Genomic DNA, 21646 nt, shown 5'->3' with positions numbered 1-21646 from the left:
TTCTGCAACATCCCTGTTGGCAACACAGCTTTGAAGTGCCACAAAAACATTAACCAGCTGATCCGAGCACTGCAGGGTAATGAGTAAATAAATGACTAAACATAACCAATTAGAGCATGGCGATATGACCAAAAATATTTATCACGATATACATTTGAAAATTTGCGATAACGATATAACTGACGATATAATTGACACTAGACAAAATACTTTACAACTCCACAACTTTATTACTGCAAAAAAAACCCATCAATGTATTTTCACTTAAACAAGCAGCTGTTTTTTATGTGCATTAAAGTTATATAAAAATTTAACAGTGCAAATGAAAATTCCTTGCTGACAGTTTAACCAAAAGGCATTTTCAGTGGAAACTTGCCGACATATCCTCAGCATAACCATGTATAATATCCACAAAACTTAAAAAGAGGTTATCCACACACAATACGGTAATATTATGTTGAAGCACAGTACGAATCACTCCACGAGGCGCCTGCCTACGATAGCCGTAATGCTCCGACAATCCATCAAGCGGTGCGGGTTCGTATCTTAGCAAAGTCGTACTGAAACATTTGACAGATTTTCGAGCGCCGTGTACCACATAAAATCGTTTCGAGGTCAGTAAACACAACCAGAATTCATACATAAGGCACATGGGATCATAAGGGGCACTGTCGATTTTCAGAAAAATCAAAGGATTGATTTTAAGTGTGCCGTATTTTCCAAAAAACACGGTAATAATGATGGCCCGCTAGCATGCTCTACCAAAAATAGCGCTTTGTTGTGTATCTGACGGACGAAAGCTAAACCAGTTCCACACCACTGAAGTTGCAGCATTTTTACAAACCAATTCTGGTTCATTCAACGATCTGCTTTTGCCCTTCTCTTTCTCCGTCACCGCCATGCTTTTTCCGCCATGTGCGTATGAAAACAAAGGCACTGCGCATATTCTATTGCGATATTTCATTTTCTTATCATTGCCCAACCTTAACGGTATGATATGACCCAGCCCTATAACCAATGCTGGTGAAATTTGTTATATATCGAATATATTGGAATATCAGATTTTTTAAATGACCAAATATCGGTATTGATATCCTAAAAAAAACAAATCCTATATTGGTTGGGATCTACTACAGATGGATGTGTGGGAAAATCCAGCAGATCAGCAGTTTCACCTTTCTTCTCCATCCTGATACTTGGGTTAATCTTCAGCAGGTAATCTTTACCATATCTAAAATGCTATAATGCACTGAGTTGCTACTATGTGATTGGGTGATTTGATGTTTAATTATCAAGCAATTTATCGTTTCTACCTAATGAAGTATGTGGTATTCATTCCTGTGAAATCATCTGTAGCATAGCAGTCACTTTCTTGGACATATTAACTTTAGCTCACTATCACACCATTGCAAGTGTTTTTGTAAAAAAAAAAAGCGCTCCGCCGTCAAGCAAACTGGCAATAACATCAAAAACCGCCAACACAAATAAAATAAGCGTCACTTTTGGAATTGATTTTCCACAGTTCTGTGGTTGTGCTATAATCTCAACTCATTTTTTGCCAACGAAGACATAGAGTCCCAGAAAGTGAACATTTTAAAGTAAAGCTGATCCATCAGTGCTTATATCTGTTAATGTGTGTAGCTTTAATTTTTTTGATGTACATACTTGCATCCTCCGTCCTGGTCTTGTCTGAGGCTGGGCTAGGCTCGCCAAGCCCTACAGCATTGCGTGCCACCACCCTGAACTCGTGCTCCACCCACGCATTCAGACCCACCACCGTGGCTGTCAGCATGTTACCATTGACCACCTCTGGCACTGCAAAGTGGAAATTCAGTTCTTTAATAGAAAAAAAATTGAACGCTAAACAACTGGACTCCAACTGAATGATGAGCAAATAAATATCCAGGCAAAATAAATACTACAGAAGCCTCTTTTCAGCGTACCTGTGTCTACAGCCTGCCAGCCCACGGTAAAAGGAGTTCGAGCCTGGATGATGTAGCCGGTGATGGGGCTGCCGTTGTCCCTTCCGGGAGTCCAGGATAACTGTGCTGTACTGTCTGTGATTTCCTCCACTGATACCTTGTCCGGAGGACCTGGGGGACCTGCATCAATCAGACAGTGACGAGGGTGAACCCAAGGTGAGCACCCATTTAAAAAAGCCTCCTCTCATCAAGCTCATAAAGACTTGTACACATTGTTACATATCAAGGCCATCACACTCGCTTTAATTAAGGGCTGCGCCCTTGGTGTGTACACGCTTTATGTGTGTGTATGTGTGCGAGTGTGGGATTCTTAAGTGATGAGTTCACCGGCTGTGGAAAGATAAAGTGAATGGGATCATTTATTAGAAAAGGAAATAGGTGCTTCATGAGGAGGAGACATCAGTAAGTAGAAAAAGGAAAGAATAGAAAAGCGAGTGTTTGTGACTACAACATGCTCAGTCTTTACCATGTTATAGCCGTTTGCTTTGCTGCTCCATTATTCAAATGCTTTCCATGATATTTTGCCGGTGTGTAAATGAGCCAATTACAGTCATTTTCTGTGATAAACATTGCCTTCTCAAAGCACCTGGGACAGCTATTAGAGTTTGTTTAGGGCATGAATACCAATGTAAATCACCAGAGATACGCTTGTACACGGAGCCAGATACACCAGGCACATATCAACAAAGCTACCTCAGCACCCTCACACACCAGAGCGAGCGTGTACACCATTACTGCATTTCAGTAACAAGTACAGTATATATTGTAAACAGGAGCTGACGTTACAGACTGAGACAGCATCCATTTTTGCTTCCCCATCGTGTATCTTTAGCGAGAGCCTCGGGGATGTTTCGCACCCTTCTGTCAAACTTTTTTTTGCTTTGAATACTTTTACACACGCTCTGTGGTAGCCGTGCTACGGCGCTCACACAACAGCAACCGAAATCTGGCCCTTCTCTTACCTTTGACGACCAAAATGGCAGAGGTGGACAGGCTTTCCACATCAGTGTCAATAACACAGACATATTTCCCACCGTGGTTCAGCTGGATGTTACGAATCATCAGATCCCCTGATATGCTCTGAAAGAGAGAAATAAGGTTAAGTAAGAGATGTAGCTTTAATTAATCTTTCAGCCTGTGGCTCTGGGATGCTTTTACATTTCATAACATCCAATACAATCACAGCGACTCCGGGTCGCTGATTTTTGCATCTTTCAAACACAAACAACTGACATGGCAGATGTACTCAGAGCAAATAACCCTATTGGCTGTCCTTCAGGCACTATCTAACCAACAGGCCTCCAAACCCCTTGTAAACAACTACCAGCTACACACAGGACACACAAAACAAACACAGTTGAGCTAATTGGCAAAGCAATGCTAATTATTCTCTAATTACACAAGCTCAAGCAAGATATGAGTCTAACTCCCAGTGCAAAGAATAAATATTATTTTACATGGGCTGCATGCATGTGATGGCCGTGAGGAACATGCAGCGAAACACAGCAGCAAATGTTAACTTTCTTATCTGGAAAAGGGGAGTTACTGTGTGTGGCTACATAAAGTAGAATTACCTTAAAAATGAGGTTGTAATTCTGCATTTTTCTTTGTTTTCAAAAAGAATGGAAATCATTCTTTATTCCTAACATCTTCTAGTGCATTCGACTACAAAGACACCTCTTCTAAAAACAACTAGCAGGTACGGTGCATAGCTCATTTCTCTGTACTGACAGAATATGTTAGCGATCAGAATAGTTTTTTTTCCAGCATCCGTGAAAGTATTTGTTCATTTTAAAATTCATGTGGGAAAACGTGGCACAAAATTACTCATCAGTCGTACGCGGCGAATCTAAACTGTGCAGATGATTTAGCTCTTCATAGCTCGCTTAAATATTCTTTCAGTGCATTCCAATTAGCCGAGCATTCATCACATCGCAATGAAACAACCTAACCTAAAAGCTATCATGCTACACTTCAGCATGTCTGCGTCATTCAATCATCTTGTAAAGCGAGATTATTAGAGGCCTCTTGCACAGCGTGACACACACTTGCTACTGTACAGCATCAGATGGGTCTTTGGGGGGGATCAACTGATTGATTGTTTGGGGGTTTTCTGATGGGTGCTCAAAGGCAATAAGAAAAGTCTGGAAAGTCAGCAGACTTAATACGCTTTATCCAGGCAACATTACTGTGCTCTCATTTGGACTGCTGATGGGAGTCGGGCCTTTTGAAAGTCACCTCTTGAAGTGGCCTGTCACAAAGCATGTCAGCCAGAGAAAAAGAGTGTGCTGCTTTAGAAACTAGTCACCTGGGGGAGAGCCAGGTAAGACTCACTGCAGTCACAGTAGATCTCATCACCTCCAAAGGCTAGTGATCATAGTTCCACTGTGCCGCAACTGGGCATGAACACCCATGGATCTTCACCTCTCTAAGGCAACTGACAAAGCAGAGCTGAGCAGAATGGCACTTCTATGCGCCCAAGGGATAAAGTGACTATCTTTCTCGCTCTTTTTTTCTCTTTTACCCTTCCTTTCATCTTCTCTCCTCTTCCCTGACAGTTTTGAAGCGCCATGCCTGATTCTCCTTCCAATGTCAGCCGCCACCTGGCCGACCCGAGAGCTTGCGATGCGTCGCAGGCTTCCTGCCTTGGCAGGAAGGAAGTGATGAGGCAGATTTGCTTTAATTATGTTAATTAATTCATCAGAAGCTGTTGAGCAGGGGGTTGGTAATCTCTCTGGACAGGGGAAACAGACTCTGTGAAAACTATCTCTCATTAAATGCCTATGCACAGTTCAATGTCATTAGTAATTGCCATTTGCTTTCATGAAGAAACGAGTGCGCCGTGTCCACAAAACCGTGAGCGTATTGAGATACGATGTCAACTATTACCACATGAATGGCAGTGATCAGACTCTAAAACCTCGGATGATAAGCGGCGGTATGTGAAGCAAAAAGAGTGTGCATAGCAATTTGAAACTGACAAGCTTTGAACAATTAACTTTGCCCTTCATCAAAAGGAACAAATATTCAACAAAAAAATAATAAAAAGGCGTCACTTATCAATATTTCAAGGCATATGGATTTCAAAAGAACATTTACTGGTGCCAGGCCTGCCCTTGGTGAATGCCAGCCAGCTCATTACTTAATTATTTCGGGACTCTAGATTCATAAATAGGTATGCAAATTCAATTACAGCGCAGGGAGATGATAAGAAAATGTTCTCCCTTGAGGTACAGGAATTAGAAGTTGAAGGGATGAAAAGTATAAAGACTTTATTAACGAGGGCCCTCTGTAAGACTAAAATGGCATTTCACTGATATATTTTTAGAGGTGTAACACATGGCAGCTTGCACAGGCAATTCAAAAGGTAAGGATCCCACTTAGAGAGCTGATACCGCCATTCAGATACTGCGATATCTGTAACTGATATCGCTACCTTTTTGAAATTCTGTTCACAACTGACCACAGAGAAACCTTCAAATCTTCGCCTAAATCTCTTTGTTTGAGTATTATTAGGGTTTATGAAGCCCTCAGCCGGGCTGTGGAGCATACCCTTGCGCGTTACACACTGTGTCCCAATTAATCCCAGAGTAGCCAGAAAGTATCTGAGTTTAATGCTCGACATGACTCACCCCACCCACTCTTTCAAAATGATCGCTGTCTCGCTGGAAGTCGATGAGCTGGCCGTTGAATGCCCATGAGAAAGAGACATCCAGAGCTGGATCGGAGGCAATCTGGCAGGGTAACACGATGCTCTCGCCAACAATAATCTCCATGTTAGTAGGCCTCATGGTGATTCTGGTGGGCTCTGGCCAGACAACAGATGACAGCACAAGCATGATAATATCTCTGCCACTGAAACCTCTAACACCACCATGACCCCTGCAACTGCCATTTCACTCCAATTCGCAGCTAAACCGAGCAACAGTCATTAAATTACTCATGAATGTGGCTTTTTTTCTGATTTTAATAAGCACTTAAATTCCAAGCTTGTCCATTAGTAACATTTAATGACTTTGCGGGTTCACATTTTATCCCCCTAGATCAATTTGGACGAAAAAAAAAAAGTTGTTTGAAACAGGATTACTGAGATGGGAGCACATTCTTACTGGTGACTGTTGTGGATTGGGGGCCTCAGAATATGTTGACAAAAGGTCACAGTAATTAAATTTCATGACATTAAATGGTTCAGCTGTCAGCGTATGAGAAGAATAGAAAGTAATGAGAAAAAAAAAGTTGCACACACAACAGATTAAAAATAGGGGACTACATGAACGTGTTATGTCATTGCACTCATAAATAATGACCTTTAACTAAATCAATGATAAGCATTTGTTGCTTACTTAACTGTTATTTTAGCTGTTATTTACCAGGCCCATTAATTTTACAATATCCTTACTTGATAACACACGCAATAAGCTGAAAGAAACAAATACATAAAAATAAGGACAAGAAAGAGCTGACTTTTATTTTGGAAATACTTCAAGGAAACGGTCTATTTGCTAATAAGAAAATTTCCCTTTAAAGTCTTATCAACTATACGGTATTTGAAGTTACTTTAACAAAAACAATCAAATCAAATTTGGCATATGAGAGCAGAAAACTCGCCATAGTACAGGATAACATCAGCCCTGGATTCTGCCCTGCCTGGTTTTGTTGCGGACTTACCAAACTCACTGATTCACTATTCAGTCCTTCTCTCAATAGAAATCTTGACAATGCCTGCTGCCTTAAAAATATCAATGAGTGCATATTTCATAGAATTTCAGTTAGAAGAGCTGAAAGACGAGACTGATAGTCACTACTTCTGCCAGCAGTTACAGGATTTTTTGGCTCAGCACTTCATGGCATGTGTTTGAGTACACGTGTGTGGCAAGATCATGACCCATCAAAATCCAACAGTGTTCTTGGTCCAAACAAGTGTTCAGATGGTTGCTGTAACTCAATCTTTCCTAGCACAATTCTGCATTGCAGCATTGTTGTGGCTGGTAAAGGACAACTTTATTTGTCATCTAATTTTTGATGTTTGCAGCGATTTAAACATGGCCACCAGCACGCTCAATAACCACCATAATCATATTCAGCACTTGTTAAAGTGAAACAGCATCAGCTTTATTATTAGTGTACACACATATGATAATAGCCTCTTATCTTATTTAACTCTCACCAAGAAAGCATGTATTTCCTAAGGTTTCAGAGTTTGTCTTGTTTCTTTATTCCATTTAAAAACCGAGAGTTAATTTTCCGAGTTAAAATCTTTAACAACAGCTGTCAAAATCAGGAATGAATGAAAAGCTGTTTTTTTACGGGGTTTTTTTGGTTTCTTTTCTTCTCTTTGAAATCAAGAACCCATTGTTTGTAAAAATTAGCACAAGCCTTGAGAGGCAAATCAAAGTTCTTGAATGGGAAGCGTGTCAGGTGTGATGACAAAGAAGGGATGGAGCAGACAGTGAAAAGGTTAATTAACTGAGAGCGATTCGACTTTTAGGCCAGACTTACCAGTGACAATCAGTCTTCCTGTTGTGCTTGCCGTCCCAAACTGATTCTTAGCGATACACGTGTAGCTAGCTGCATCCCGTTTGGTTACATTGGCAATCTTTAATGTTCCATCTGGAAGCAAAGCAATCCTGAGAAGAGAGCGGCTTTTTACTGTATTTGGTAAGATAGCGATTGTAAAGTAGGACTACAGTGTTCAGCTCTGTTTTGGATTTGTATATAGTAATGACGTTTCCATCTATCGCCATGTATATAATAAAATTCTCAAAGATTTGTCAAATAACTCAGATTTAAAGACTTTAAATCGATGAGGTCAGTGTGAAACCCCTATCATGCTGAAAGGTCACCAACTGGCTAGATATTAAAAAAATAACATGCAAAGCCCCTCACTTTAAACAGTTTTATTATATTATTTCCACTAGCTGGGTCATTATTTTTAGAAATCTGTAGTTATTTATAAGATGTCTATCTCCAAACATGTATAAATCAATCAAGCATGAGCTAAACATAAGCTTATATAGAAATCAGATGGTTGTAACAATTTTTCAACTGATGTGGTATTCAGTGAGAAAATGTGTGCAAAATTCATTTTCTAAACACTGCTCCAATTTACAGCGTGACTGCATATGTGAGTAAACATTTCCCTTCCAGTGTCTGCATACATCCAGTCTTGAAAGAGTACGTGGGCTTCACATATGCTAAATGTCAGTCAGCTTGGGAATTCTACCAATTTTCCGCCGCTATAGATGCAGCTTCCCATCTGGAGCCGACTAAAGAGGCTCGGTGCTGTTTTGACAAGACGCCTTGCTCGTATTGTTCTTTTTCAGACCTCCTCTTCAATAGGCAGCATGGGAGCGATTCAAACGGCATTTCTTTCCTGTACTGGGATGCCTGCGTTTGACTTTGTATTGAGTTTGTATTCAGTCCGTCTGTTGTGTGTGACCGTGTGTTCCAAAGTCTTGATGTACGTACGATAACTTACAGGAGGTTTTAGAAACTATCTGAGCTTTTTGATTCTTTTGCCTATCGAGATGACAAAAAGCCTGAAACGTGACATGCTTTTGGAATTCTCTACCTTTAAATGCTTCTTTATTGTGAAACGTTCCGGTTTATCCAATAAAAAATCCAACAGAGAAGGGCACCAAACTAAATGAAGCACCACTTTATACCCCTGAAAGCGACGCTTGATGTTGGCTCATTGTCTTTGTGCCTGTGTTCAGAGTTATTTCTTGTCTATTGAGACTGCTCTCCGATCTGCATCAAAGCTTTCGTCTCTGCTGTTTGGTGATTGCATCAATCAAGCCTTTGTAACTCTTTGTCTGTCATGATAAAACAGATAATTACAGGTGCAGTAGCTTCATTCTTACTTTTGAGTTCCTTCCTCAGTTTACAAGATGAGCGGGAACTCCATTTACTAGTCTTTTATCTTCTTAAATATTTAACACAGGCAGTGTTGATATGACCACTTAGCATCTTCAGTCTTCACACCGAGCTATTTGCACACAAGGGGGCACGCAGTATATTAGCTATCTGCAATTTTCCTGGTGGGCGCCCTCTCGTTCTTCTCATTAGCCTTTTCTTCTATGCATCTCCGCAAATGCCAAACGCACTATTGAAACAAGTCAGCTTGCAGTGAATGCGAATGAAAGCTGCCAGTAATATACACTTGGATTTTTATCCTACCTTTCAGTTCTCTGCAGGATTTCATTCCCTTTCTTCCACAGGCTAATTGCTGGGGGTGAGGCCTGAGGCTTGCATTCAAGAGTGACTTCGCTGCCTGAGCGAGCTTTTAGCAAGGCCCTTAGCGGACTTTTGGAGAAAGTAGGAGGTGAAGCTGTATGTAGGGGAACAGAGAAAGGTGTGAGATTAAAATATATATATATGGGCAACCTGAACTTTTGCAGATCAACCGTGCTGTACTGAGATAAACTCTCCTTCAGCTTTCAGAGAAAGCAGCCTGAAATCTCAGCACAAAAGCCTACTGGTCTCAAAGCTCGCCATAGTCATCCCACCCTTCAGCTGCACATCCTTGAATACACCATTCACCTCAAGCATGTCATAAACTCTTGTCTGCACTCATCAGTTTTTTGTTAGCCATCGTTAGGACACTCAAGTGTCATCACATGTATCAAGAGAGTTGAATTTCTTATTGAGCCAGTCAGATGGAAGTCATCAAAGCTTTGCAAATAAATCAATACCCTGTCTACATGAGAAGGCATGCACAATGCCACAAAACAATGCATTTGTAGTATCCAAATCAATACGTGAAATGACTGAAAGTAAAACGAGACACTCTATCAGATTCACATTTTTGCTGGCAAAGCCCATGGTGACATCAAATGCGTGCACAGACTGATTGCAGAGGAACGTTATAGCAGGCTGCTGGTTTTTATCTTAGGAGATGATCAAACGCATAGACATATAAGCAGGATAAAAGCAGGAGGAGGGAGGCGATCTTACCTAACACCATTAGCTGGGCACTGGAATAAATAATTCCATGTTTGTTTTCAGCCACACACTGATACATCCCAGAATCTGAACGGTTTAACGAAGATATAGAAAGGGCCCCGTTTTCAATTTGTCCATGGCCCTGTGGAGGAAAGAGAAAGAGTCCTGCATATCCATCGCAAGGCCAGCCTATTATATCCAAAGGCAACTCTGCATATGGTAAGCTTGACATAGATGAGGAAGTGCAGTGGTGAAAACTATTTATCTGCTTCTTAAACACACCGAACAGAAAAAGTGTTAACATAACTTATATTTCATGACCTTTCAGGATGATCATGATGATGATGACAGATCACATCGTTTTTAACAGATAAAGTTGTCTCCGTGCTGCGTGGGGAGGGGATCGATGCTTTCTAAAGCATAGTCTGGCTTTAGAATAGCTAACGTCTGCATTAGCATACATTAGCTAACGTATCCATTAGCATACATTACTTGTACACACACAGCATATTAACATTATTGCATTTACAATTTCTGGTACAGACCAGCTCAATTTTTTGTTGTTACTTGGAAACTATTTAGAAACTAAGAAATTTTAGCCAGAAAGGAAAGAAATGTAACATATCTCCATACATCAGCCAACACTTGCTCCCCATTCTTCAGCCAGCTGTAGGATGGTTTAGGCTTTCCATTGGCCTTACATTCCCAGAAGAGGTTTCCCTCTATGGAAAGAGCTGTGTCCGCCATCGTCTGGAGCCAGTGAGGTTTAGCTTGGAATAAATGAAAAGGTTACCTATTCAAACATGCGTTTTAATTATAGAAGCACTGGATTAGTAAAGAATTGCATCAGGAATCATACAACCATAAAAGCAGCCTGGCATTAAAGCTTAAATTTAAATCAAATTTTAAACTTTACAAGTGGATTACCAGCATAATGAGAAACACGGGATGGTAAACAGATCTGAATATTAACTGGAAATGAATTTAAAGCCCCTGGAATAATAGCCATTTACCATTTCTACCCTTAGCTTGTTCTGAAATTTCACCAACATTAAGCCTCAAACGTCCGTAGAAAAAGGTTTTATGTCGAGCAAATGGGATTCAAGCTGCTGGCCATCTGCATGTTTTCTGGACAACTGTGGATATATATGTTCCATTTGTCCCTCCACCTCACTGTCATTCGATTTGAAACGGCTCACTTACCGTGGAATGAAATACGGCCCCGTGCAGCATTTTTGCCTCTGCGATTCTCCGCCACGCACTCGTACGTCCCCGCATCCTCCTGCTGGAAATTAGGGATTTCCAGGACGGCATTTGAATTCTTCATTTTGACTTTGCTGGGGAAAGGGACGCCGCTCGTTCTCCTCCAGCTTATTTCTGGGACGGGGCTGTAAAAGAGGAACAAGAAGTTCCCAGGATTGTAACTGTCACTCGTTCTGATCAAAGTGTGATTAAGGACAGAAGGAAAAGTAGTTGTTAGAAAAAGCAAAAGCTTTGTGAATTCTCGTTCCCTGCAAATCAATCCGTGATTGCCAAGCTGTCGGATGCTCTTAAAAGAACTCTTCTGCTCCCTTGTCTTTTTCATGCGTTCCTATGGATTGATGAATCTGAGGATGAGTAATGCTAACGCTTGTGCATTCTTAAATCGTCTTGAGTAGCTGAAATTCATGCATGAATGCGTGTACCGTTTGTGTCACAGGCGTACAGTGACTTACTTTCCCAAAGCGAAGCATTCCAGTTTCACCGCTGATTCTTTCGCAGCTGGAACTGAATCGGGAAAATGGACTTCTATTTTGGGTTCATATTCACCCATTACTCCTACAAAAGGGAGACAATAGATGACAAGCTTTTTACATCAGTGATTAACAGCAGACTCACACTCACCGTGAATCAGGCAGAGAGAGAGCAATAACACAGCGGGGTAGCTAATGCAAAAGTTATGCATATGAATATAAAGTGACCAGTGAAGGCATTGTAAAAGAGGGAGGGGGTGGGGGATTAAGAGGTGGGCTATAAAATGACTTATTTAGCAGAGATTGAGAACATTTGGCTATGTGACTTCATTCAGGAGTTTATTTACATTCACATCACCGGGACAGGTCAGTGACTTCCTTGCAGAGAGAGTAGCCTGCCCTTTATTATTAGCAATCACAACCTGGCAGTCTCTAAGTAAGTAAGAGCTGATTTGGGGTCCTCTTCATGTTTTCAGATTAAAAGTCAGAAAAGACTGTGATAAAGCTGACGCACTCTCAGGAAAACATGCAAAATATGCAACTGCATCTTCCTCTGTACTTAGAATATATTTGTGGCATTTTGATAATAACACAACCTAAGAAGCCAGCTCATAAAAGCTTTGTGCTGCAGCTGGAATACCAAATGAAATCAGTGGCTTTTATGTAACTCTGTGCCACATTGTAAAAAGACAAGCTTTGGAATTTGTGTCTTTACTAATGGTTAACAACTCATCTGTTGCTGTCTTACGGCTCAGTTTTAGGCTGGTAATAATCCCTTTTGCTGTCCTTTCGATTTTTCTTGTTTGTAATAATGCACTTGTAATTGTTTGACAGTCACAGCTTTCTCATTTTATGTCATCAAAGCTTGTAAACAAATATTAATAGCATTAATAATTTATAAATGTTCCAAATTCTTCAGCTGGAGGAGGATAAACACCAGCCAAATGGATTTTTCACAACCCAGCTATTATCTGTTGAGTGCGAAGCAGGTCCTACCACCTTGCTGGAGTACGATCAATTACCTGCTTTTATAATGAAATTAAAATACGAACTTAAATTATAACCTAGATCTTAACGAGCTGAAATCATGATGAATCTGGGAATGCAGCCTTCAGGCAGAGAAGTCTGACAACAGATTAAAATTGCATGGCATATGAGCATAAAGATGAAAGCCTGATTTTAGTGTTTACCATCGCTTCTGAGGACCAGTGGTGTGGGAGAGCTGAGGATCTTCTCCCTTGTGACAGTGTTGTTAACCACACAGGTGTAGTTGCCCACATCTGAGCGCTCCACTTTGGCGATGTACAGGCTTCCTGTCTCTTGAGAGATGAATCTCCGACTGTCTTGTTGGACAAAGTGAGGGTATTCATTGAAGATCCACGCAAATGTCAGCTCTAGAAGAGAAAGGAAGACAGTTGAACTATGCAGCAGCGGTCCACTTACACACCTCGGCTGATTTCACACGTGTTAGTCGCATTGGCCCCCGCTGGAACAGCTGTATCAAAAGAACTCGGCTACGGCCTTAAAATGTGAGCGTATCATGTCATTTTCCTTCCCTTATCTCAGTTTCCTTGGGAGGAGATACCAAGACTGGGTGACTGTAGCAGCTATCAGTGCAGAAAAAAAAGGGAGAGCTAAGGAAAGGGAGCGAAACAAAATGGATTACAGCGCGTCAGTGACCCTCCCCTGACACATGGCCTCCATTCCCTGGGTCCCTGAGCGCCTTAGTTCAGGGGTGGCACAGGCAAGTCAATGGTTGGATTGAGGGATGGATGGATTGGCACAAATATATGTTGTCATGCCCCTTTGCAAATGGTAGGTCTACCATAAGAAAGGAGAGACTTTCTGTGATGAATTACTGTGGCATTTTCTCAAAGAAAACACTGCAAAGACTTTCAAGACTTAGGAGATGCTCTGTGTAATCAGCCACTTCAAAGGTAGTGGGCTCAGAGTCAAAAGGTGTACACAATGACTGTCAATCGCCCCGAGGGAGGAGCCCATAGATTGGATTGAGCGTCCGAGCTGGGTGCAGCGATGCAGATACAAAGCTGCCTCTGATTAGGCAAAAGCGGCAGCATAGTTCAGAGTCAGCATAACCTGGAGCTGAACTATGTGTCTATAACGGGCAGTAATATCATTTTGCCAAGCAATTCTTTGTTAAGCGACAAAGAAAATACAACACAAGTGGTTTTACAGTACATGGAAGTGCCAAAAAAAAAGCCCTTGGAGTAAACAAATGTCTAAGGTGGAGTACAATAACATCTGCTTGCAATGGTACTGTATTTAATTTTTCATAAATGGGTGTTGGGATAATGCATACGGAGGGGGAGGAAAAAGCTTGTGCAGAATTCAAAGCCAATGAAGTGTAATGAAAACTAAAGGGAATGCCTCTTACTGTAGGCGTCAGATAAAGTTCAAGGTTACGTGGCACATCATCGCTTTCAAATTTTAAAAAGGAAAAGAGGGTGGAGAGAGGGGACAGCAGCGAGAGAGGGAGCCAGGAAGAGAGCAAAAGGGGAAAGAGGTAAGGAAGAAAAACAGGGACAACAGCCTTGCACAGCTTTACTTTTATGCACTTCGGAAAATGCAGGAAAACACAGCTGTGATACGGTTACAACAGCCAACTGCATATAAACCTATGTCAAAGAGAAAAGCTGTCAAACTGTATTTCACAGAGTACTTTGACCCATTATCCCAAAGACCAGCTGTACAATGCTGTGCTACAAACTGCTCGCTTGTGAAGGAAATTGGTTGTTCCACTGTGCAAGCTATTGTATCAAGAGGGTGACAAGCTAGGCAGCAGCCATTGTGTATTTTTTTTTTAGTTTTCCGCAGACACTCAGAGCAGTCGGGCTGAGCAGCCCGTGTCTTTATCTCGTCTATTTGTAGCCTCTGCTTTATCAAATGCAATTTTAGCATCTCACTTGAACAATTAAAGCATCTTTTTTCTTGAATGTGTGGAGGTGCTTGAATATAAGGCTAACAGCCAACAGTGCTATGCTCGTTATTTTAGCCTAAATACTGTAAATAGTGTGAAGACAGAAGCCTGGCTCTGTGCGAAAACAAAACAAAGCAAACACCTCTTAGCTCCTCTGAAGCTCGCTAATTAGCATATTTATTTCTGTAAAGCTCAAGGGCAAAAAAAAAAAAAAGAGAAATTGTGGTTTTATGGAGGTTATCATTCTGGCACCCTACCTCCTTTATAACCACAACATTTTATACAGACTAAGCAAATCATTATACTGTGGTAATGAGCTGCTTCAGAGGTGCCGTGGCCCAAATATTGTCATTTTTAGCCATCACCAAGCTAATTTCTTTCCTGTTTCCAGCTTTGTTTGAAGCTAGGCTAGCTACTTGCTGGCTTTAGCCTCACACAAGCAAGAAAAAGTATGTTTATTTCCTAATTTAACTCTCAGTGAAAGTGAATAAATATCTTTCTAATTTGAGAAACATGGCTTTAATTAAAAAAAAGAATCTGAATGAAGTGGAAAGAAAAGCACCCAAGTGCGACTGGCTTATAGGTGTTCTCAATAAACAACATTAAGATGATTATTAAGAGCATGTGCACACATTAATGGGTGTAAAACTGGATTACGTTTAAGAAAAGGCAGTAATTATTCATCAAAGTTTGCAGTTTGCACTGAGTGGAGGTAATTCTTATGAGCTGTGTTTAAATAACAACAACATATAGCAAACTTACCTCCAGAATGTGGCGGTGGTCCACATAAAAGAACCACTCCTTGGCCTTCACGCACATTGACAGCACTCCTCACTGATTGAGTTTTGAAGTTATCCAGGTCTGATGAGACAGAAAACATTGAAACAGAAGTGGGTGGCGGTTTAAAAGAATACGACTGACAGTCAGATTGACCAAAAAGTGTGATTCAAAGATTTTCTATATCCATGAGGGTTACTTTTAAAGAGATAGTTTTGAAAACGGGGGACATAATTCTCCCCAAACTCCCTTCACAGAATCACTGAGCCATGTTTTTGATGCTACATTTTGAAGATTGGGACTTTATAGGGCATCATTGATTGCCCTGGGACACCTCATGACAGCCTCCAATACTTTCAAAGGCATCTGGTGTGCTGATGAAATAGACGGACCTGACTCTGTGACATTTACCCTGCAACGCTGCACTTTAGGAAGAGATTAGGCTGAAATAAGATAAAACGAGCAGGGGAAAGAAGAAAATACTGTGCACAGACTGAACAAACACTGGTGAGCGCGCATGACAAATGACAGTTTGCAGTGCCAGCAGCAATAAGTAACATCATTATTAAATGTGGTGTAATCTTGCACTTAAAAGCATTAGCTTCCCCATCAATACTCTCAGCACAATCTATCCCCCTGCAAATGAATGAGCAGTTGCTGGCAGACAAAAACTAAACCTGGGATGATAAACCACCCCTGGCTTCATGACTGATGGAGGGAAGCTGCTGCAGTCCGCTCTGTACTCTGTCTGCACCCTCTGGCTAACAGCCTGGAGTAAGCCTTCCAAACACAAACAAAAGAAAGTCAGTGTGACCGATAAGGGAAATTAGGAGAAGGAAGATTATGGAGAGAAGTGGGACAGAGTGTTGGTAAGATTAATGAGCGGCTCTCTGATGACCGCAGTGAAATCAAACAGAGCCAAGTCACGGCAGGACACTTAGAAGGCCACAGGAGGAGATGGCTGACTTGAAATACAGACAGAGGCATCCTGATCTCACTAGGTTGTCTTTAGAAGAAATGTCAATAAGAGAGTCGATCTTCAAATGACATTTAGGATTCTCAGGAACCGTGTTGGAGCAAACGTACAGTGCTACGTACTGATCAAATTTTTGGTAGATGTGCACTAAAACATTTATATAATGAATACAGACCTAGAATGTTTAATTCAACAAACGCATGGATTTTTTCCCCCACAGTTGTGGCCAATTTCTGGATTATTTCTTCACAAATTAAGCAGGTAAAAGGACTAGAGCTGATTCCAAATGTGGCAATTACATTTGGAAGCTTTTTCTGTGAAACCGCATGTGGTCAAAGGAGCATGCAATTGGAAAAAAAGGACCATCCTCAGGCTTTAAAAACAAAGTGAATACATCAGAGAGATAGTGGGAACATTATGGGGAGGCCAAATCAACAGTTTGGGACATTCCGAGAGAAAAGAATGAGTTCATCAACATAAAAAGGCCTGGATGTCTGCTGAAAACAACCGCAGGATCCTTTCCGTGGCGAAAAGCCCCTTCACTATTCAGCTCAGGAGGTTGGTGTTTCTCTTCCAATTCAATCATAAAACCAAGACTTTGTGAGAGAAAACACAAAGGTGATGAGTAAAATACTGATCGGTCTCAAAAATTGAAAGGCCTGATTGGATCTTACCAAATCAGCTGAAACTAAGATCAGCCTTTATCAAAATAAGGTAGGTAAAAACAGCGAAGACCATCCCGAGCACACAACATCCTGTGTAAAACACAGCGAGGGCAGTGTGATGCAAAGACACTGTTCTCACTGACAGAAGACAGAAGCAGCTGGATTCATTCTGAAGTGAACAGTTCTGCTCTGACGGCTCAGATTCACATAAATGCAGCAAAATATTTAGACACTCAAAACCAACTCAGGAGTCTCTGAAGCCAAATAAGTGCAGTTATGCAATGTCTGAGCCAATCACCTGTCCCCAGTCTTATTGAGTTGCTTATCACTTGCTGAAGATGAAATTTTAAGTTGGACCCACAAAGTAGCATCTGAAGATGTGTGAAAAAAGTGAAAAGCATTAATCAGAAATTCATTCTTCCTTAGCTACTGGTGAGAGGCAGGGTACGTGCCTCTCACCAGTAGCAAAGTATTACAAATGAGCATCAACTACAACTACATTAGACACCTGAAAATATGCACATATTGGAAAGTGCAACTGTAACCACTAAACAAAAAGAACAAAAATTGTGGCAAGGTTCAGACATTTATGGATGCAACTGCTCAACAAGCCTGGCAACAGCTGTTTATAATTATAATGGCAGGACCTTTAGAAACAGGGGAAGGTGAATCAGAGGTTTACTAATAATTACTTAGTGAAAGAGAAACAGATGGCGCCTCTTCTTACAAAACTGCACAGAGACGGGTGAAGATGAAGCTGGACTCGGTGCTGGAGGGGATGTGCTTCTCTCTTTGCTGGGAAAAAGAATAATGGGCTTCACTGGAGTGAACTGACCACACACTGTAACTCTGAAAGCTAGAGGCCAAACTCACTGTAGCTTCAGTGATTCCTTTGTAAGCAGAATCAGTCTTTGCCATACGAGAATGGCTTGCCTAGAGATTACAGAGAGTGACCATTACAGCTCGACGATGATTGGTCTGGGCAATGGCAGCGCCATAGAGACATTCCCTGTTATATATTGTGTCCTACTGAGCTCTTGAGTAAGCTCCTTTACCTGCTACTCAGGCACTACAGCACTGGTCTCTAAGCGTATGACGTATTATTTTTCCAAAGCTTCTGGTAAAATTGTACCCAGTGACACAATTTCTATCTCTGTCTGCACCAACATTGCTTTAAAAAACGTCTGACAAGGAAAAAAACATGACAATGTGACAAGTTGTAAAGAAGCCAGCAGTTTATTCTGACTGTTTAAATTATAGGAACAGCTGTGTCACATTCTGACTGTCAGGAGAGAATCAAGCAATGGTCAGTGAGTCTTGTATGCCAATTTTCACAGCGTGACTCTTTCTTAGCCCCTGTGAATGTATGTAATGCGTAAAAAATCAACTCTGCAGAAAAATAAAATCTATCCTATCATCAAACGTAAGGAGCTTGTATTATTTTTTAAGCCACAGCTCTTCCAAAGACTGAAACAGGAAAATAACTGCTGCAGATCCCCTTCTGCTAATATGTAATTCATGAAATACAGATATAAAGAGACAATGGTAATTCAAACCACTGGGTTTGAGACCTGTGTGATCATCTAAGTGGCCTTTTTTTTTTTTCGGAATTCCCAGATCTCATAAATGAGTTTGACCTTGGTTGTATGAAAGCAGACTTTTTAAATCACAGTATTTTAAATTAATTTGGAACATTTTTTTACGTTGTAAAAATGAGCTGTGGGAGGATATGCTTTCAGTGGTTGCAGCTGAATTCTGAAGGCTAAGCAAAGCAAAAGAAAACACGACATTTCTATCTTAGGACAGTGGCCTCATTACATGGAAAAACTGAATATCAGCCTTGCTGATCTTCTAGACCTCCCTCACTGTGCATTAGGCAAGACAATAAATGTCAAGCAGTTCTCCTCTTCACCCAGTCCCCACGAGTGAGATTCATTACTGAGCTGTAGGGATAATGGCAGTCTATCTCCTGAGAGGAAGTGAAAGGCTCTCTATCCTTGGGACATGATCAATAGTCAGGAGGCCTGATCAAGAGAGGAGAGGTGCCTCTACACTCCCTGTCTGGAAGGTGGGACCACAACCAACAGCGTCACTTCTCAGCCCCCCTTTCGTCTTCGCAGGCTGCTATAGCAGCAGTCCTGCCACTGCCTGATCCACTTACAGTCTTCTGTGCATATTACACATAAAGAAGTAGCTGGTGATTGTGTAGACACAAAGACCTCTTAAGCGTTAGTTGTGTTTGTCCGCTTTAAAGTCTGTATCACAGAGGCTTGCACTTGGTGAAATATGAGGCAGTTTGGATGGAGCATAGATGCTGTCAGAGCTGGAACCGCTAATGAGAATCAATGGAGTTCAGAAGCAGTCAGAAGCTTCCTCACCCACTGTGTTTGTTGTATCTGACATTTCATTCGATTACCATTTCCCCTCTTGAAAATCTATTCCCAGGCAATCTAAATGAGAAATCGCAATAGTAAATGAAAAAAAAAGAAGGAAGGCCTGGGCTGCAAGCATATTACCCTCATGTCAGGCTGCCAGACAGCAGATACAAAGAGATGCTAGAATGTCATAAGTGTGTCAGAACCATGCCAGGAACGTGTTAGCAATTGTAGGATCACTTACATGCAAATTGAAGGCTGGCTCTGCGGCTGAGTATGGACCCCCACGTGTTGAAAGCTGTGCACTGGTACACCCCGGTGTCTTGGTCCTTGTCCAGGTTGCTAATGATCAGGCTGCCCCCAGACATGTGACGCCGGTAGTCATTCCCAAGATCAATGAGTGTTCCGTTTAGTGACCATCTGGAAAAACGCAAACACAATCAGTAGCTGAGCCCCCTGGAGATGAACACTCGCAGCGTTTATCGATTTGATCAGTCCGCCCACATCATGCTGCGAGGATAAAAGGTGAGCAATAAGACCAGGGCCCTGTATTATTAATGCAGAAATGCGAACAGCTTTTGCAGCGAGTTAGGAACAAAGAAAGCATTTCTTGTCACTTTAGACTTCAGTAGTCTTCAGTTTGACTTCATTTAAGGATTCTGTTTTGCTGTTAATTTAGGCAAATTTCCAAAACCCAGCAAATCATCTGTGGTGAATATTGATTTTCTCCTAGTTGCATGAAGAAGTGGATTTTATTTCATCTCATTTTTAATTACCTCCACAGAGGAGGATTGGTACGCTTTAAAAGTCTGCGAGCCGGATGTCTGGAAAGAAAAAAGGTTTGCTTTTCTGATGTTTGCTTAAAATCTTATCTGGATGTGAAAAAGGCGAACAAAACAAAAACAAACATACTAACTATCTCACCTTGGCATGCAGTATAAAGTACTGGTCATATGATATTTGGTCAAATCAGATTACCCTGACAAAGCACTGACATAAATACCTGCACTTAGACTGCGTTCCTTGTTTAAGATTTAGTTTCCATAATTTAAAGATGCAATGAAACATTATCAAGTAATCAATGGCAAAGTAACTGTAAAATAATATAATTAAATACTTTTCTCACATGTCTTCTGGATTTACAGCTACTTTTTATGGTATTAAATGATCCTGATTACAGGTAAGTCATACCTTTCCCACAATGAATATATCTATGTATCTATACTGCTACATTTACTTCAGTTCAAAGTATATGCACAACTTCATAAAGCAGCCATCGTGGCTGTAGACATTGAAGTTTTTGTAGCGTAGATGTAAATGAAAAAGAAATACTATGACTGTATGCCTACAATGTGTGCAATCTGATGCAAATTGAAATATAAATGGAAAATAAAATGTGTAAACATTTTGTGGTTGGAGAATTACAAATGTAAAGGTCTGTGCTGCTCTGGCAGATTTATGCATTCTTTGAGTGCTTTCTAATTAGTTTTCTGTTTGTGCTTTTGTGTTTCTGACTTATTGCTTTCTGACACTTTCATATTGCATTGTCTACAGACCATTTCCTTCAAAGAAAGGTCACGAGACACTCTGTCATGCAAACAGAATTCAGGAAGTGACAGCTATTAATCACAGCTACCATCAGAGAGGAAACACTGAATAATGTTCACGCTGAATAATAAAAACACTTCATATGTATTTCACTGGATTTCAAGGAGAGACAAAACTCCTATACGGTACAGAGCATCACAGAGCGTTAACACTGATAAAAAATCAGAGTTTTAGAAGTAAAGAAATATTTTAATGCCATGTGTAATGCTGCCTTTGCAACAGGATTGTAAAATGACAATTCCAGTGACACGGGGGAAAAAATCAATATACATCTTTTCCTTCCTAGGCAAACTAGCAGGCAGTTAGAATGATGCCTCATATAGTCTTAAAGCCATTCGTGGTTCTCCCCAGTTTCCTCCCTGACAGATTACAAAAGACGAAGCTGTCTTTCATCTCGTAGCCTGTATTATCATCTAACAGTCTGTGCCCGTCACTTAATCTGACTGATTTTGTCACTGTTCCAACAATATTACTTTTAAATGTCCTGAACTTGAAAAAGCTCAGGTTTCCAAGAATATATCTGACAGCAAAGGCGTTCAAAATAAAACACTCCCATTTCACTATTTGCTCATGATGTCCCTTTATGCCTCCATTCGAATTCTCCACTGTTCAATTCTTCCTCTGTTTGTGCCAAAGGGAGGATTATTG

General features: G+C 40.9%; 1 protein-coding gene across 1 annotated transcript in view; it reads right to left on the bottom strand.

Annotated features, from left to right (window-relative positions):
• Nucleotides 1–21646, bottom strand: part of cntn3b (contactin 3b) — a 54072-nt gene that overhangs the window by 13741 nt on the left and 18685 nt on the right. The window contains exons 4-16 of the mRNA XM_084927539.1: nucleotides 19635–19810; nucleotides 15360–15458; nucleotides 12850–13053; nucleotides 11642–11744; nucleotides 11130–11314; nucleotides 10560–10696; nucleotides 9939–10068; nucleotides 9162–9312; nucleotides 7482–7609; nucleotides 5615–5790; nucleotides 2945–3062; nucleotides 1944–2102; nucleotides 1666–1815 (exon numbers count right to left, since the gene is read on the bottom strand). Of these exons, the coding sequence (XP_084783665.1) occupies nucleotides 1666–1815; nucleotides 1944–2102; nucleotides 2945–3062; nucleotides 5615–5790; nucleotides 7482–7609; nucleotides 9162–9312; nucleotides 9939–10068; nucleotides 10560–10696; nucleotides 11130–11314; nucleotides 11642–11744; nucleotides 12850–13053; nucleotides 15360–15458; nucleotides 19635–19810 (1916 nt within the window). The remainder of the gene's footprint in view (nucleotides 1–1665; nucleotides 1816–1943; nucleotides 2103–2944; nucleotides 3063–5614; nucleotides 5791–7481; nucleotides 7610–9161; nucleotides 9313–9938; nucleotides 10069–10559; nucleotides 10697–11129; nucleotides 11315–11641; nucleotides 11745–12849; nucleotides 13054–15359; nucleotides 15459–19634; nucleotides 19811–21646) is intronic.

Source organism: Perissodus microlepis, chromosome 5 (assembly GCF_051167445.1).
Source record: "Perissodus microlepis isolate ML-2025 ecotype Zambia chromosome 5, ASM5116744v1, whole genome shotgun sequence".
Classification (NCBI taxonomy): domain Eukaryota; kingdom Metazoa; phylum Chordata; class Actinopteri; order Cichliformes; family Cichlidae; genus Perissodus; species Perissodus microlepis.
This window is presented reverse-complemented; position numbering and strand designations above follow the sequence as displayed.